General features: G+C 37.1%; 1 protein-coding gene across 4 annotated transcripts in view; it reads right to left on the bottom strand.

Annotated features, from left to right (window-relative positions):
* Window positions 1-15,814, bottom strand: part of DIAPH3 (diaphanous related formin 3) — a 488,058-nt gene that overhangs the window by 202,364 nt on the left and 269,880 nt on the right. For all 4 annotated transcript variants that reach the window (XM_021697835.2, XM_021697836.2, XM_021697837.2 and 1 more), the window contains one exon: window positions 8,296-8,425. In XM_021697835.2, the coding sequence (XP_021553510.2) occupies window positions 8,296-8,425 (130 nt within the window). The remainder of the gene's footprint in view (window positions 1-8,295; window positions 8,426-15,814) is intronic.

Genomic DNA, 15,814 nt, shown 5'->3' with positions numbered 1-15,814 from the left:
CTGTGACTGTAACAACAGCTTTCTCCATAATGCAATGTCTCCATAATCTAAATGGGGATCACATTTTTTTATTTTGCCCACTGAAATTATTTATTGGAGTTATTGTAATTGTCACTACTTATTAATAAAAATTCCTTACATTCAGAGGCATATGAAGGATTTTAGTTTTAATTGCTTTAGCATTTGCATGTGATGATGGAAGAAAAGGGTATTTCATAAGCTCATCAACAATAACCCTAAACACCAAAACATTTCACAACATAATGCTAACTGCCGTCCATATACATGTCTATCTGTGTAACTGCGCTTCACCATTTCATGACACTCAGAGAGAATGGTGCTACTTCCATGCTGTTCTGGGAGTGAGGACAAGGATGAGTACAGGGAGTTGAATAGTATCCCTCCCACCCCCCAGATCCATGGCCACAAAGCACTTCAGCATGTGGCTTATTCGGCAATAGGATCTTCGCACAGGGAATCAGTTGAGGATCTTGAGATGAAATCGCCCTGGATTTAGGGTGGCCTTAAATCAAATGACTCGTGTCTTTACAAAGAGAGGCAAGAGCCAGAGAGACAGAGGAGAAGAGAGCGCCAAGGGTTGCTGGCAGCCACCAGAAGCTAAGAGAGAGGCTCGGGATGGCTCCTCCCTGACAGGCTTCAGAAGGAACCCATCCTACCAACACCTGGATTTCAGACGTCTGTATTCCTGAATGATTCGAGCATAAATTCATATGCCTCTGCTGTTTAAATGAGCCTAGCGTGTGCTCATCGGTACGGCAGCCCTACGAAGCCCCTGCGACTATTATTTCAGGACTCTGCCAGCCTCCCAGAGCCTGGTTTCGGGGCAGCAGCTGAGAGTTTCACCTGTGGCACTGGAGCCACCCCATGGCTCTGCACCCAACTGGCCACATGGGTGAGCAGTGACATTCAGCAGACTGCCGTGACGGAGCACGTTCCATCCACTGCCTAGGCGTCCTCAGACTGCACAGATTTGTTACGGTAAGCTATCCTTCAGAATGCTCTCATTCCGAAATTTCCTTTCACCCACCTTGCTTATAATTTCCCACTTCCTGTTGCGGCACTGAGCAGCCGTAAATACTGCTTTGCGGCCAGGCATCCAGGAGAGCTTGGAGACCTTGCTTGTCACTGTTGCTCCTGTCCTGTGACTTGATGTGAGCTACGGCTCATAGGTGACACTGAGAGAACTGTTCCAGTAGCTATTTCAAATGTGTAGCTGGCCCCAAATCTGCAAACACTGTAAACTGTTAGTTTCTTGAAAAGATTAATGCTGTATTGATGCCACTTTCAGTCTGCTAACCTCCAAAAAGATATAGAGGTCTTCCTGATGTGTTTTTCTTCTTCATCGTCATCTATCAGCCCCAGCAGCAGCCGATTCAGGAAATGTTATCAGCTCAGTATCTCAAAAAGCAATCTTTCGCTGGACGTGTAGTTCCTCCATGCCTAGTGTTCTTCCACATCAGTCTATAGAATCCTCAATCCTTCGAGGGACTTTGGCCATGGTCTTTCTACATTCCATTATGCTGCTTTTCAAAATAGTTTATATTTGCACAGAGCAACAGCGCAATACAAACTTACATGCAAGTCTCCGATATAAACTTTTGATGCCAACTCTATCTAGATAATCCCTGGACATTAACTGGGAGAATTTAAATAAAATGCCACTCATCAGACAACTTGCACCTTGTGGCCCCTTACCAGCACACTGAGCTCACAGTACACTACATATATTTTTCATATATCTTGTAATTACCTTGTGAATGACCCAGTTATATTTCATCCTACCTTTTTATGTTAAAAGTGTTCACTTGAACAGAAAATTTTTATAAATACTGCCCTTTTAATACTATATGCAAACCTATATGTGAATTACATTTTAAAAATAAATTTATCTTGGGACGCCTGGGTGGCTCAGTTGGTTAAGCGGCTGCCTTCGGCTCAGGTCATGATCCCAGGCTCCTGGGATCGAGTCCCACATCGGGCTCCTTGCTCAGCAGGGAGCCTGCTTCTCCCTCTGCCTGCCTCTCCCCCTGCTTGTGTTCTGTCTCTCTCTCTGACAAATAAATCTTTAAAAAAAATAAAAAATAAAAAATATAAAAATAAATTTATCTTTTATTATACTGGGCTGGTAGTGACATTAAAATTATTCTACAATTCCTAAGAATACTTATTAGATCAGTACAGATTATCCAATTAGATCACTGAGACCTAACTACACAGAAGTCATAAAGTAGCTTCCGAGACATAACTTGTTACTCTACCATCTAGCTGCAGAATCACGTTACACAGGTAAGAGATAGCAAATGTTTTCACTATTCCTACAGGATAATGCAAAAAGAAGTACAACCATCCATCCACACCTCCCTTTCAGAAAAGAGTCAACAGATAATTCAGAGTGTTACTAGCCTTTATTGGCTACTTGCTTATAATAAAATTACAACTATTAAAGTAGCAAAACAGAGGTAGGTGGCAAAGAAATATACAGAGGGATGCAGTGAGTAAAAGAAAAGACTGAACAAAAACTTAATATACCAGCGTAAACAAATGTATTCTAGAATAAAATCTAGGAGATACCATAGATCTAACCCTGAAATTAAATGTGAATATTCATGAATATATTTATTTAGATTGCCTCAATTATTTCCTTATTATATGTAGCATTTATGTCGTGTGTATTCAAAAAAGGAATTGAGGGGCGCCTGGGTGGCTCGGTCGTTAAGTGTCTGCCTTCGGCTCAGGTCATGGTCCCAGGGTCCTGAGATCGAGCCCCATATTGAGTTCCCTGCTCCGCAGGAAGCCTGCTTCTCCTCTCCCACTCCCCCTGCTTGTGTTCCCTCTCTCGCTGTGTCTCTGTCAAATAAATAAACTCTAAAAAAAAGGAATTGAGATATACTTGTAATTACATAAAATCATGTGATAATTCACGGTTTGTACAAGAACCTTTGATATCCCGAAATTGCTTACTAGTGAACACCTAACACAGCAGGTCTACGACTGTTTAAGTGATCTGATCAAGTAAAACATCATTCCGCAAATGCTACTCTATTCTACAGCCGAAAAGCCGTAAGCAAGAAAAGTGCCTTAAGTTATTCTATTAGTGTGCTAGGGCCGCATCACAAATGCCACGGGCTGGGTGGCTTAAACAACAGAAACTTCATTCCTCACAGTTCTGGAGTCTAAGATCAAGGTGTCAGTAGATTTAGTTTCTTTTGAAGCAAGAAGACGGCCTTGGCTTGCAGATGGCCGCCTTTTCGTTGTGTCCTCACATCGTCGGTCTGTGTGCATGCAAACCTCTGGTGTCTATCTGTCCAAATATCCTCCTCTTATAAGGAGACAATTCACACTGGATTAGGGCCTACTCTAAGAGCCTCATTTTACATAATCACCTCTTTAAACACCTATCTCCACATTCAATCACAACTTGAGATACTAAGGATTAAGGCTTCCACATATGAAGGGCTTGGACACAGGGGGACAGAATTCAGCTCCTACCAGTGCCCTTTATTGACAATTCAATTAAAACGATACCCTACATGGTTGTCATCTCTAAATTATTTTATTATAAATGCCCCCCCCACCGTGTTCTTTCAAATGATTTCACTATATTGGCAGAAATGTACACAAATGAGTATTTTCATGAAACTCTAATATCTTACAGTTGATTTGAAATACCAGATGAATTATTTATCTCACAAAATCGTGAAGCCCCAACCTATGACCTCCCTAACATAATGTTATTTATGTTAAGTCTGTTGCACAATGAATATTTTTATGTATTTACAGTACACACTTAATGTCTAAAATGCAACTGAATTAATAACTAATCCTGAACATTCAAAATATATACATCAAACTAATAAATTTTAATTGGCATTTTTAGAAGTGTATAGTATAAGAAGGTTAATGGGAGCCTTTGAAAATGCTTTCTGCTTGTTAGAGCAGATGAATTTGAAATTTCAAACACTATACATTTCCAGGTGGCAGCCACCTGGAAATGAAGTGTTCTAAGTGCTCACAGTAGGTGAATAAAAGATAAACATTTGGTATTTAGTAAACCATTTATCATAAAATGTTGGAAAGTCACAAGGCACTGGAATTGGAGATGTATCTGAGTAGACAAATATCTGGGTCAGACCAAGGAGTTACTAGCTAAAAGCAAACAAACAGTCTTAAAAGCAGAGATGTCAATAAAATGGAGGACAAATATCAAATGTAAGATATCAAAGAAAATGCTCCCAAAAGCTGAACATGTGGAAATGGGGACACCTGGGTGGCTCATTCAGTTAAGCGTCTGCCTTCGGCTCAGGTCATGATCCCGAGGTCTTGGGATCGAGTCCCGCATCAGGCTCCCTGCTCAGGGGGGAGTCCGCTTCTCCCTCTCCCCCTACTCCTATTCTCTCTCTCACTCTCTCGTGTGTGTGCACTCTCTCTCCCTCAAATAAATAAAATCTTTAAAACATTTAAAAAAAATTAAAAATAAACAAGTGGAAATGGAAAAAAGTGAACAGCATTAGAAATGCGGAATCATTAAATGCACTCTGACAATACCCTGAAGGCAACCCATTCTCTAGAAGTGAATTCCATCTCCAGCAGTTCCAGGAATAGTCTCTACTCTAGACTCTGAGTTCTTAGATAGTGGTCGAAGATTTTCTGGAAAACATATGAATTTATCCTTAAGGAAAGAGTAGAGCACACTGAAACTCCCTGGAACAACCAGGAAAAAAGCACTAGAGGGAAGGTGACATTTACTCTAAGTTGCTCGATGAAGGAGGGAATGAGGCAACATTCTAGGCCACTTCCCATAGACTAAACTTAGAATCTACCACACGACTCGCAGTTGACGTGCTGAAGGCTGTAAAGAGACAAGGCGAATGAGAAGAGGAAAATCAAAAGAAAGGGTGTTAGGAAGGATTTTCTCAAGTAAATAAAACTTGGGAAGGAGGAGTTACGGGTGTAGGAATTAAGAGCAGCATTTTATGGCACACTGTGATCTATGCATGTGGTGTGGCCGAAGATGGCAAGTTCGCTGTTGGATACACAAGTGTGGAGCTTAGAAGGGAAGACTGGGGTGCAAATTTGTAAGTCATTAACGGAATGATGGTATGTAAGCCCTTGGAAACTGAAGAGATCACCTAAGGAGTTATGGGAAGAAAGGAAAAGAAGGGCTCTGTATTAGGCTAATAACACTGGCTGCAACAAAGCTGCATCGAAGGAGAGGAGGAAGTAAAGGATCCTGAGAATGTAAGAGGAGCCAGTTAGGACAGGAGCCAGATGCCAGTGCAGTCATCTGGGTCGCCACAAAGACACGGAAACTAAACCTTGGACCAGCAGCAAGACAAGGGCACAGTTTCTGACACTGAGTAATCATACAACACCTGCTTATCAAATGAAGAAGTGAGTTACAGACTGGACTTGCATGGCATTCCTAGAATTTAGACTATCTAGGGAAGAAGAGAAATATATGGCAGAGATCCAAGAACCCTAAAAGAGACAGGGCTGAACAAGGTGACATTATAAACTTACCTTGGTTTTACTTTAATACACTCCCCAAACCCCCACAGTTTTGTCATATTTTCTACTCATTAATAAAAAACCATTCCAAGTTAATAATGAAGCTGGTTATTGTGAAATAATCAATAAAACTTTCACAGATTAGAGTCCATTAACTTCAACTGTGTAGACAAGAGAACAATGTATTCAACCCTTCAAAGACCGGAAAAAAAAAAAAAGAAAGAAAGAAATATTGCAATGGTATATAGAAATACAATAATGACCCAAAATATTTTCACTGAAATACAACAGAAAAGCTGTAAGCCACTATCTCTTGGAAAAGCAGCAGCCCTAATGAAGTAGATTTTTGAAAATTGTCATACGGGTAAGCTCATTAGTTGCAATGAAAGATCCCCCTGCTGATCCACGAGGAATTAATGGCCAGGATTTTGTTATGTCTCAAAAACAAAGGTGCTTTTTAATTCATGTGATAGCTCACCAAGGAGACTTCAAATATGGAAACTTTTAAATGATGATATATAATATAAAAGCACTGAAATTTTCCAAAGCAAACATAGACTTCATCCAAAACTATTACATTCATTCCGCTAAAATCTCGTTCATTATTAATAATAGGGTAATAAAATCACACGAAGAAATTATGCTCGACAATCACCTACACTATATAAAAATATCTATTATCCATCTATACCCATGAATATCTATCTATATATCTATCTATATTTATATATATATATAATATATATATCTCGATGATGGCTTTTTTGTTTCAAACATTTAGTTGGCTGCTTCCAGTGAAACACATTCATGCTATCTGCAGACCTATACACATATGCATGCCTCCGCTCTAATAGATGGAAATGAAAAACCTCCAAGGCCCTAGAATGCCCTGGTAGAAACATTAAAAAAGAAAACAAACAGAAGTATCTAATTACCAAGCTACAACTCTTCAAGCCCTTATCAAAGTTAGTTTTCAAAAGCAAAATAATACTTATACAGAATTTTAAGTACAATCAAGTAAGTCAAAATAGATAAATGATATTTTAAAAACTTAATTTAGAGCACCACTGCTGGAAAATAAATTCTATACTAAAACGTATATCTGAAAGAGAAGTATGTTCCAGCTCACTGTTCAATTTTAGAACCAGGAGGAAAGGATGGTGAAGTGGTCAGGAATGCAAACTGTTATTATCATAAAATGCTTGCATGGATTTAATTCTTCCCAAAGACCTAATGTTGATATAAGCTATAGCTCTACTCAGCTATCTTTTCTCCAGAAAAAGAACTCTCTCTGTATTTCAAGGCATTATACACAACTTTTTCATCTACTATTCTTTTACTTATCATGCTTACCATTCATCACTTTCAATTCTCTTTTGGCCTGTTTACTTAATTTTTATTTCAAAATTTCCCAAATCTCATTTTAGGGAAGTTACCTTCCCTGAATTAATGAATCAATCACTTAAAAGCATTTTGAATATCACTGAGTTATTTTTAATATTTTTTTTCCTCCGTGTACTTTTGCCCTATCTCATTGTTTAATATAAGAGAATAATTATTTTCCCTTCTTAAATTCCATTAAAACACTTACACCCATATGTATATATATATATACCTATGGTCATTATCTTCTTATACCAAGGACATTCTTAGGTAGCACAAGGACAAAGTAAGTAATTCCAACATCATTTAAACATTAGCATGCAGGAGCAAAAAGTAAAGTAAAAAGCTTATTTTTGGTCTTAAAAATCCAGACTAATTTCTAACTCTCCTCCACCCCCACCACCTCAACAGGCTGTATGAGATATGTACTTCGAAGAAACATACATCTCAGGAAAAACTGTCAAAGAACATCTCATCCAATCACATTACCACTCTGCAGATAGAGTGTTACAAGAAGAAGTTTTACAGAAGAAACAAAGGGAGTAGAAAAAATGACAAAGGTGACTTTTTTTTTAAGAAGGAATATTCACTAAAATGGAGGGAGGTGAAGTTATTCTTAAGTTGACAAATTCCAATTTTAGGAAGACAATAAACAACAAGCAACACAAAATAGTCTGACATTTCTAATGACCAGTTTTCAACACAATGACAATACAGGTATCTCACCATTTCAAATGAGTTGTCTTCCAAGAAGTATGTATGCATATATTCATAGAAATGTGTATTCATAAATTGGTGGTTGGAGCAAGTAAAATTTTTTCATAGAATAGGCTATATAAATAAAAACTGGATTCTTCAAGTGGTCAAAATCTGCACTTAAATCATATTATAACCAACTATTAATAACAGGTCCTATCCTATCCTGACCCTTTGCAACCTGATCTAAACCCAGTGGGGACAGAAGTAGGTGAGACATCCAGGCATTAGAAAGGACTGAAGGGAATTTCTGGCAGTTTGGCCTCTACTAAGACAAAGAATGCAGTCTCTACCTTCAGTGTGGATGGAGACAGATTTAGAACTTAGGCCAACTGGGGACACTGATTACTGGGGCTTGGACCAGACACAATGATTGTCCCCAAGTGAAGGACACTGACTCAAGTGAGGGTTACCATGGCTACAGTGGAGGCAGCTGAGCAGCAGAGGGTGGGGCTGGGCAGGTATTCATAAGGCTTAACTACATAACTACATATTTTTTATATTTTTATAAATATATTTAAAACACTGTGGCAAAGTAGCAAGTTTGTTCAAATAAAAGGCATTTTCTGTCTTGACGTACTAAATGAAGACTCAGAGCAGTGAAATGTTTTCTATAAAAGCACAAACCTTTACTGGCTTTGTCTAAATGTTCCAAATCATCCACAAAATTCAGGGTATCAGGGTACTTCTCTTCACATACTTCCACCAGAAAATGAAGTAGTGTTGTTTTCTGATCTGCTGATTTTGTGTCCTTTAGCTAGATAGGATGAGAGGGAGAAAAAAAACAGTAAAAAATATTTTGGTAATCTGCCTACTTACCTAATGTTAATACTGTATTTTGTAGGTAAGAAGTAAATGAATTGTAAAATTAGTTAATTCTATTTTTGAATTGCAAACGTTTAAGTACTTGAAAAGCTACTAAGTATTGTTGTTTGAAGTCATTAACATTTGTTGAAAAGTATAAGCTTAATCCAATCTCTTATGCAACATTTTATGGGAAAAAATACATGATAAACACTTAGGAGAAGAGAATAACCTGAAAGTCTATATAATAATAGTACTTAAAACAATCCCAGGCATCTGTTCCTTTTTTAAATTTTTTTTTAATTTGGCACATATTTATGGAATGCCTCCTAGGTGATGTAGGAGTCAGAGATGCAATAATAAATAAGACACAGAATTGTTCCTCAAGAAGCTGTTTAGTGGGGGGAAATACACACACACACACACACGCGCGCGTACGTTTACCATGGTGTGACAAACAGAATAAAAATAATAACAAAGTAAGCCTCAGAGCACAGGACATCTGGAACACTGGTAGACAGGAAGTTGTATGGATTAGGGAAGGGAAGAATATTCAAAAGTGCCATATCATGAGCAGATGGAGCAATATTTGAAAAAGGCCACACTTGAGGAAGAAAACAACACATTTGAGGAGTCTGAGTGACTCAGAAAAAGAAGTGTGTGTTGAGGAGGACAATAGAGAGAGTAGACAGATATAAAGCTGAGAAGACAGGAAAAGACCAGAAAACAGGAGGAAAGGTATGCCATGGATCCCTCAGAACTGGGAGTTTTTAAACTGGGTAAGAGATGATGAGACTGACAGTTTAGAAAGCTCCCTCTAGCACTGTGTGGATAAAAGACAAAAAGCAAGCAGGGAAAGAACTTAAAAACCTGAAACAACAATCCAGGCAGGAAAAGACAAGGGCCTGACAGAGGGGCCATGGAGACCCAGGTGGTACCATTAATTGAAGTAAACGGAAAGACAGAGAAACAGATTTGGGTGGGGTGCGGAGCGCAAAGAGACTGGTTTCACTTTTGAATGAGTTTGAAGCTTTTAAGTAACATCCAAGTAAAAATGCCCACAAAGGATGTAGATTGATACAGGCGTAGAAAAATGTTTCTCGATCTTTTTCTTTCATTATTGCTGGCCAAAGAGCATTTTTAGGTATTTTTTTTCCTAATCATGTGCACCCATGAAATTTTAAAATCATAGGTATCCTGTATATCTGTTCATGTGCTGTATGTGTATCTATGCTTTGTACATAAAAACAGCAAGATACTTTTGCTTCCCAAGAACCAATTTTCTATCCCCTGGGGAGTGGATAAACTGTTGAGCATACCTGGCTAGAACTCAGAGGAGTATAACGGTCTAGGCCCACCAGATTGTGAGCCTTTAGCCCCCAAAGCTCAACAGTTGATCAAACGAACCCAAACAAGTACATAGAATGTATATTTTATATACAAATATATGACCTAGTTGTAACCCCAGTTCACAAGTTATTTTTTGCATGCTAAAAGCAGTTAGAATCTCTCAGTCTGTTTTCACATATATTGAGAATGTTCATCTGATTTATTAAGCTACCTTTCGATCCATAATTTCCTTCACACTATCATCTTTAATGGATAAGGCCAGAGTAAAAGTTGCAAACTTTCATAAATGTAATAATTTTCTATTCTAATAGAAATTATTGGAATAGAAAATTTCTATTAATAGAAATAATGTATAACCAAGACATAGCATAAAAGCTGTCTTTTGGTTTTGTTTTTATTTTTTAAAGCACCCTAATACTGAACTCTTCTTTTTTTTTTTTTTTTTTTTTTTAAAGTTTTTATTTATTTATTTGAGACAGAGAGAATGAGATACAGAGAGCATGAGAGGGAGGAGGGTCAGAGGGAGAAGCAGACTCCCTGCCGAGCAGGGAGCCCGATGCGGGACTCGATCCAGGGACTCCAGGATCATGACCTGAGCCGAAGGCAGTCGCTTAACCAACTGAGCCACCCAGGCGCCCAATACTGAACTCTTCTATCCCCTCTACCCCCGTGACAGCAATGACTGCCTGGGGAATAGCATCCCCTCTGTGGGCTCTCATCTCCCGACTGCCACTAATTACATCTACACCATGCTCCTTTCTTGTGAAACTAGATATGCAGCCTGTATGGAATGTTGATTAGCACAAGCACCATCGACCTCTAGAATTTGTAAAGCCTGGAAGGAGCTTTCCAGACTATATATGATGCAACTAAATAGTCAGCAACTGCTAGGATTAATAGATCAAGAAATCTCTATGATCTAACAACAACCAACTGGATCAATCTTGGTCTTTATTCATGAGCAACAAAAATTCAGAATTAGAATTCTGGAATATAATATAGTTTATAGCATCTATCAGTTTAGTCCATGTTAAGTATACAAGTCAAACAAAGATTCAAGTTATTCAGAGACCATCACAAAGCTAGACAGTAATTCATGGAGGAGGGTGTTGGGCTGGCTGTACTACTGAAAACATTGCCTGGTTAGCAAGTAGAGTATTGGCAACAATCTAATATTAAAAAGTAGATCTACTGAATAGTAAATGGAAGCAAAATTCTCCCATCCTTTCAGAATTTGTATGTAACAGCTGTAAGACAAAAAGAAAAATCAAATTTCCAAATAAATAAGTTTCAAAGTAAACCTAATAAATGAGAAGTAGTTCAGATAAGAAACAAAGATGGCAACCAATTGTTGATAACATAGGTGTCTCATTCACAAACTGCTATGTGGCTTTAAATTCCAGGGTGGAAAATCTTCATTCAAGTCCTAACATTCTCAGGAATAAGTACACAAAGGTATTCTTCCTGCCCCAATTACTCTATTCCCTCCCTTCTTCCCCCCAAATCACTTTACAAGAAAGAATGAAAAAAAGGTCACCTTCTAAAAGCATGAATGCACAACAAAATATTTATCAACGTCTTTATCTACTTGCTCAATTTTTTTTTATCACTTTTTGAGAAATGTGAACAAAAAGGACACATTCTATTTCCACTAATTACTCATATTATATATAATCAGCAACTGAGCTAGAAGAATACGGAAAGCTTGGGGGATGGTGCTAATTTTGTTGAAGGGAAATAACAGTTCACTTGAGCACACTTCTTAACGCTAACTCTTGGAAAGAAAATGAAGCTAAAATATTTGCTTTAAAAATTTGTTTAGATTTGGGGCGCCTGGGTGGCTCAGTCATTAAGAGTCTGCCTTCAGCTCAGGTCATGATCCCAGGATCCTGGGATTGAGCCCCACATTGGGCTCCCTGCTCAGTGGGAAGTCTGCTTCTCCCTCTCCCACTCCCCCTGCTTGTGTTCCCTCTCTTGCTGTCTCTCTGTCTAAATAATCTTTAAAAAAATAAAAAGAAAAAAAATAAAATAAAAATTTGTTTAGGTTTAAAAAATATGCTTTATTTAAATTTTAACAGACACTGTTTGACAGGCTCCCTTTTGTTTTATTGCCAAGAGATGTATCTTGCTGGTGAGTAATCATGGCTGTTAAGGAGAATTTCTTATTTGTATATTGTTTCTTTGAGGTACATTTAATGCAGCATCAATGTCAAATAAACAAAAAGATAGATGGAGTTTCTTCAACTGCTCTGTTCATTCTAGACAAAATAATGTTAAAAGAAGATCCTGTAATAAATCATGGCCTAGTTGTCACTCTGGAGTAGAATTCCCTTGTAGCTACAATGCAATGTTCTGAAATATTTTTAAGCTATTCAGCACAAATTTGGATGACATTTAAAGAATATTCCATTGTTTTAATCACAAGGAAAATTCCTAAAATATGAGTAAATTTTTGGTGATCCTTAAAATTCAAAGGTCCCTTACTCTTTGACCAATGACACTTAAATCATAAGAATATTGCCAAATTAGTAACTCTGCTTCCATTATTGTGTTTCTATTATCTAAGTATGTATCAAAACAGCACGGACACTCTAGCTGTTGCAGACATTGCTGAACATCATAAAATGACAAAATTATGAGAATCTGTAATTGCTCCATGAACATTCTAGAAGACCCTAACTTGTGAATGGCATGAATACCATTAATATTGATAATGATTAATATTAATAATCAAATTCATTTTTAATTATGAATATTAGTAATAGTCAATATTAACACCATTAACACTAATACCATTGATATTATTATAGCCACAGCTCTTATGTGGCACTTATCCTGAGACCAGGAGTAGCCATATATTTAGTGCTTAAAACACACAATATCTTTATGAGGAACTGGTATTATACACATAACTAAGGAGGAGAAAGATGTGAGAGGTCATGCAGCATACTCCAGATCATATAGCAACTAACTGGTAAAGTCAAGGTTTAAACCCATGTCTGCGTGAATCCAAAGTTCATAACCTCACTACAAAATACAGTTCCTCTACAAAAATCTTGAGATTATTATGTGTCAAAAGAAACAAATTTCTCAAAACCACAGTGGACAAAAATGGTAGTAAGACAACAAAAGAACATCAGTGCAATTTAAAATACTGAAGCCCTATAACCTGCTAATTCTAGCCTGGAAAGCCTCTAAGAACAGACACCTTCTCCCCTGAGGTCATCTCTAGTTCTGAGAGCATGACATTCTTTCTAGTGTTTTATCCATAAATATAATAAAATGCCACCTGAATCTTATCACTCAAACAGCAAGCCTTTCAACATTGCTAGATTAGTGCTGACAAAATATTATAGGAATATGGGTAGATGAAAAGACAGCTGTTAAGTTTAACCTTTAAAAGACTTGAACAAGTATATATACTAACATCATATTCCATCTTAAATCCTATGCAGAATAAAGTGATTTGTGTACATACGAAATAGTATCTCTAAATTTAAGTTAAAGGTATTCACATAAAAATAGATGTGTTAACACATACTGTCAAAGAATATATATATATATTTTTTGAAGATTTTTATTTATCTGACAGAGAGAGACACAGCGAGAGAGGGAACACAAGCAGGGGGAGTGGGGGAGGGAGAAGCAGGCTCCCTGCTGAGCAGGGGGCCTGATGCGGGGCTCGATCCGGGGACCCTGGGATCATGATCTGAGTCGAAGGCAGACGCTTAACCGACTGAGCCACCCAGGCGCCCAAAGAATATATATTTTCTCAGACAGAAGGTCAACGTGCCAGTAAAAACTCACTAGTGAAAACCACAATTATACAATGAATAATGTTTTTGATATGTGTAAACACATTAAGAACATAATCGACATGCTGATTAAATTTTTTAAAAAGATTGGTTCTCTCTCTACAATGGAAATAAAAATCTTAATTTAAATAAGATGCTTCACATCATCTATGTCACCACCATAACTATTAATACCAATAATAAAACTTTCATAATGATTTTCAAGATAGGTGAAGATCAATTGATATTAGGTAAAAAAAGATACTAGACAATCTGTGATGTTCATATATAAAAATAATTTATATTGTGTAATTTTCATTTTAAAGTGAGAGTTGAAACATTATTAAATAAGCAAGAAAATGCTTTATATAATATGGATTCCTATAATTATAAGCTGATTTCTTCCATATCCCCCCTCAACTTTCCCTGAATTATGTTTTAAATTTATTTCTCTTGGATTTTAGCGAACATAGAAACTGCAGTGTTAAAAGCATTTTTGCCCTGTAGTAAAAATGTTAGATTACATTATCTACTGTATCATTCAATGTTGTTTATTTATACAGCCTTATTCCACGAGACATTTAAAACAGCTCACTGTTCTTTAGTTAATATAAATGGATCAAATACATTAATTTTAAAATGTTTTACCTTTTATTTTTTAAACACATTTTTTTTAAAGCAGTTTCAGCTTTACATGAGCAGAAAAATAACAGGGTTCTCATATACCTTCTCCTCCACACCAGTTCCCCTATTAGTAACATTTTACATTAGGTGTGGTACACATCACAACTGATGTGCTGGTATTGATGCATCATCACTAACTTAAGATCCACTGTTTACATTAGGGTTCACTCTGCATTTACAGTTGTATGGGTTTTGAAGGAATAATATCATATATCTACCATTACCCTGTCATACAGAATAGTTTCACCCCAAATTCACTGTGCTCTACCTATTCATCTCTTTCTTACCTTCCCAACACAACCCATCGCAACCATGGATCTTTTTACTGTCTCTATAATTTTCTTTCTTCCAAAAAGCCAGTGGTTAAAATCATCTAGTATGTAGTCTTTTCAAATTGGCTTCTTTCACTTAATAGGCATTTAAGGTTCCTCCAAGTCGTTTCTTGGCTTAGGAGATCATTTATTTTTATTACTGAATAATATTCTATTATATGGAGGCATCAGAGTTTATTCATTCACCTACTGAAAGACATCCTGGTTGTTTCCAAAGTTTGACAATTAAAAATAAGCTGCTATAAACATTTTTGTGTAGGTTTTCAACTCCTTTGAGTAAGAGTGTGATCACTAAATCCTATGTTAAATATATGTTTAACATGGAGCGCCTGGGTGGTGAAGTCGGTCAGGTATCTGACTCTTAGTTTCAGCTCAGGTTGTGATCACACGGTCATGAGACTGCATCAGGCTCTGTGCTCAGCGTGGAGTCTGTTTGAAATTCTCTCTCCCTCTCCCCCTCCTACTCGTGCTCTCTCTCTAAAATAAATAAGTCTTTAAAAAAAAAAATCTATGTTTAACTTGGTACCCGCCAGTCTTCCAACGTAGACCTAACATTTTGCATTCCCTTCAGTAATGTATGAGACTTCCTATTGTACTACATCTTTGCCAGGATTTGGTCTTGGCCAGTGTTTCAGATTTTAGCCATTCTAATAGGTGTGTAGTGTTATCTCATTGTTTTAGCTTGTAATTCTCTATTGACATATGAAGTTGATTATCTCCTCATATATTTACTTGCCATTTGTAAATCTTCTTTGGTGATGTGTCTGGTCAGGTCTTTTGACCATTTCTTGTTTTCTTGTTGCTGAGTTTCAAGAGTTATTTGTATATTTTTGGATACAAGTCCTTTATCAGATAGGTATTTTACAAAGATTTTCTCCCAGTCTGTGGTTTGTCTTCTATCTTAACAGTGTTTTTATTGCAGAGCAGAAGTTTTTAATTTTAATGAAATCCAACTTAGCAATAGTTTTCATTCAAGGATCATGCTTTTGGTATCCTATCTAAAAAGTCACTGCCAAACCTGAGGTCACTTAGATTTTCTCTTCTCTTCTAAAAATTGTATAGTTTGCATTTTACATTTAGGCCTATGTCCATTTCGAGTTAATTTTTATTTAAGACCTGAGGTCTGTATGTAGATATTTTATTTTGCATGTTTATGTGCACTGGTTCCAACACCACTTCTTC

Source organism: Neomonachus schauinslandi, chromosome 3 (assembly GCF_002201575.2).
Source record: "Neomonachus schauinslandi chromosome 3, ASM220157v2, whole genome shotgun sequence".
Classification (NCBI taxonomy): domain Eukaryota; kingdom Metazoa; phylum Chordata; class Mammalia; order Carnivora; family Phocidae; genus Neomonachus; species Neomonachus schauinslandi.
This window is presented reverse-complemented; position numbering and strand designations above follow the sequence as displayed.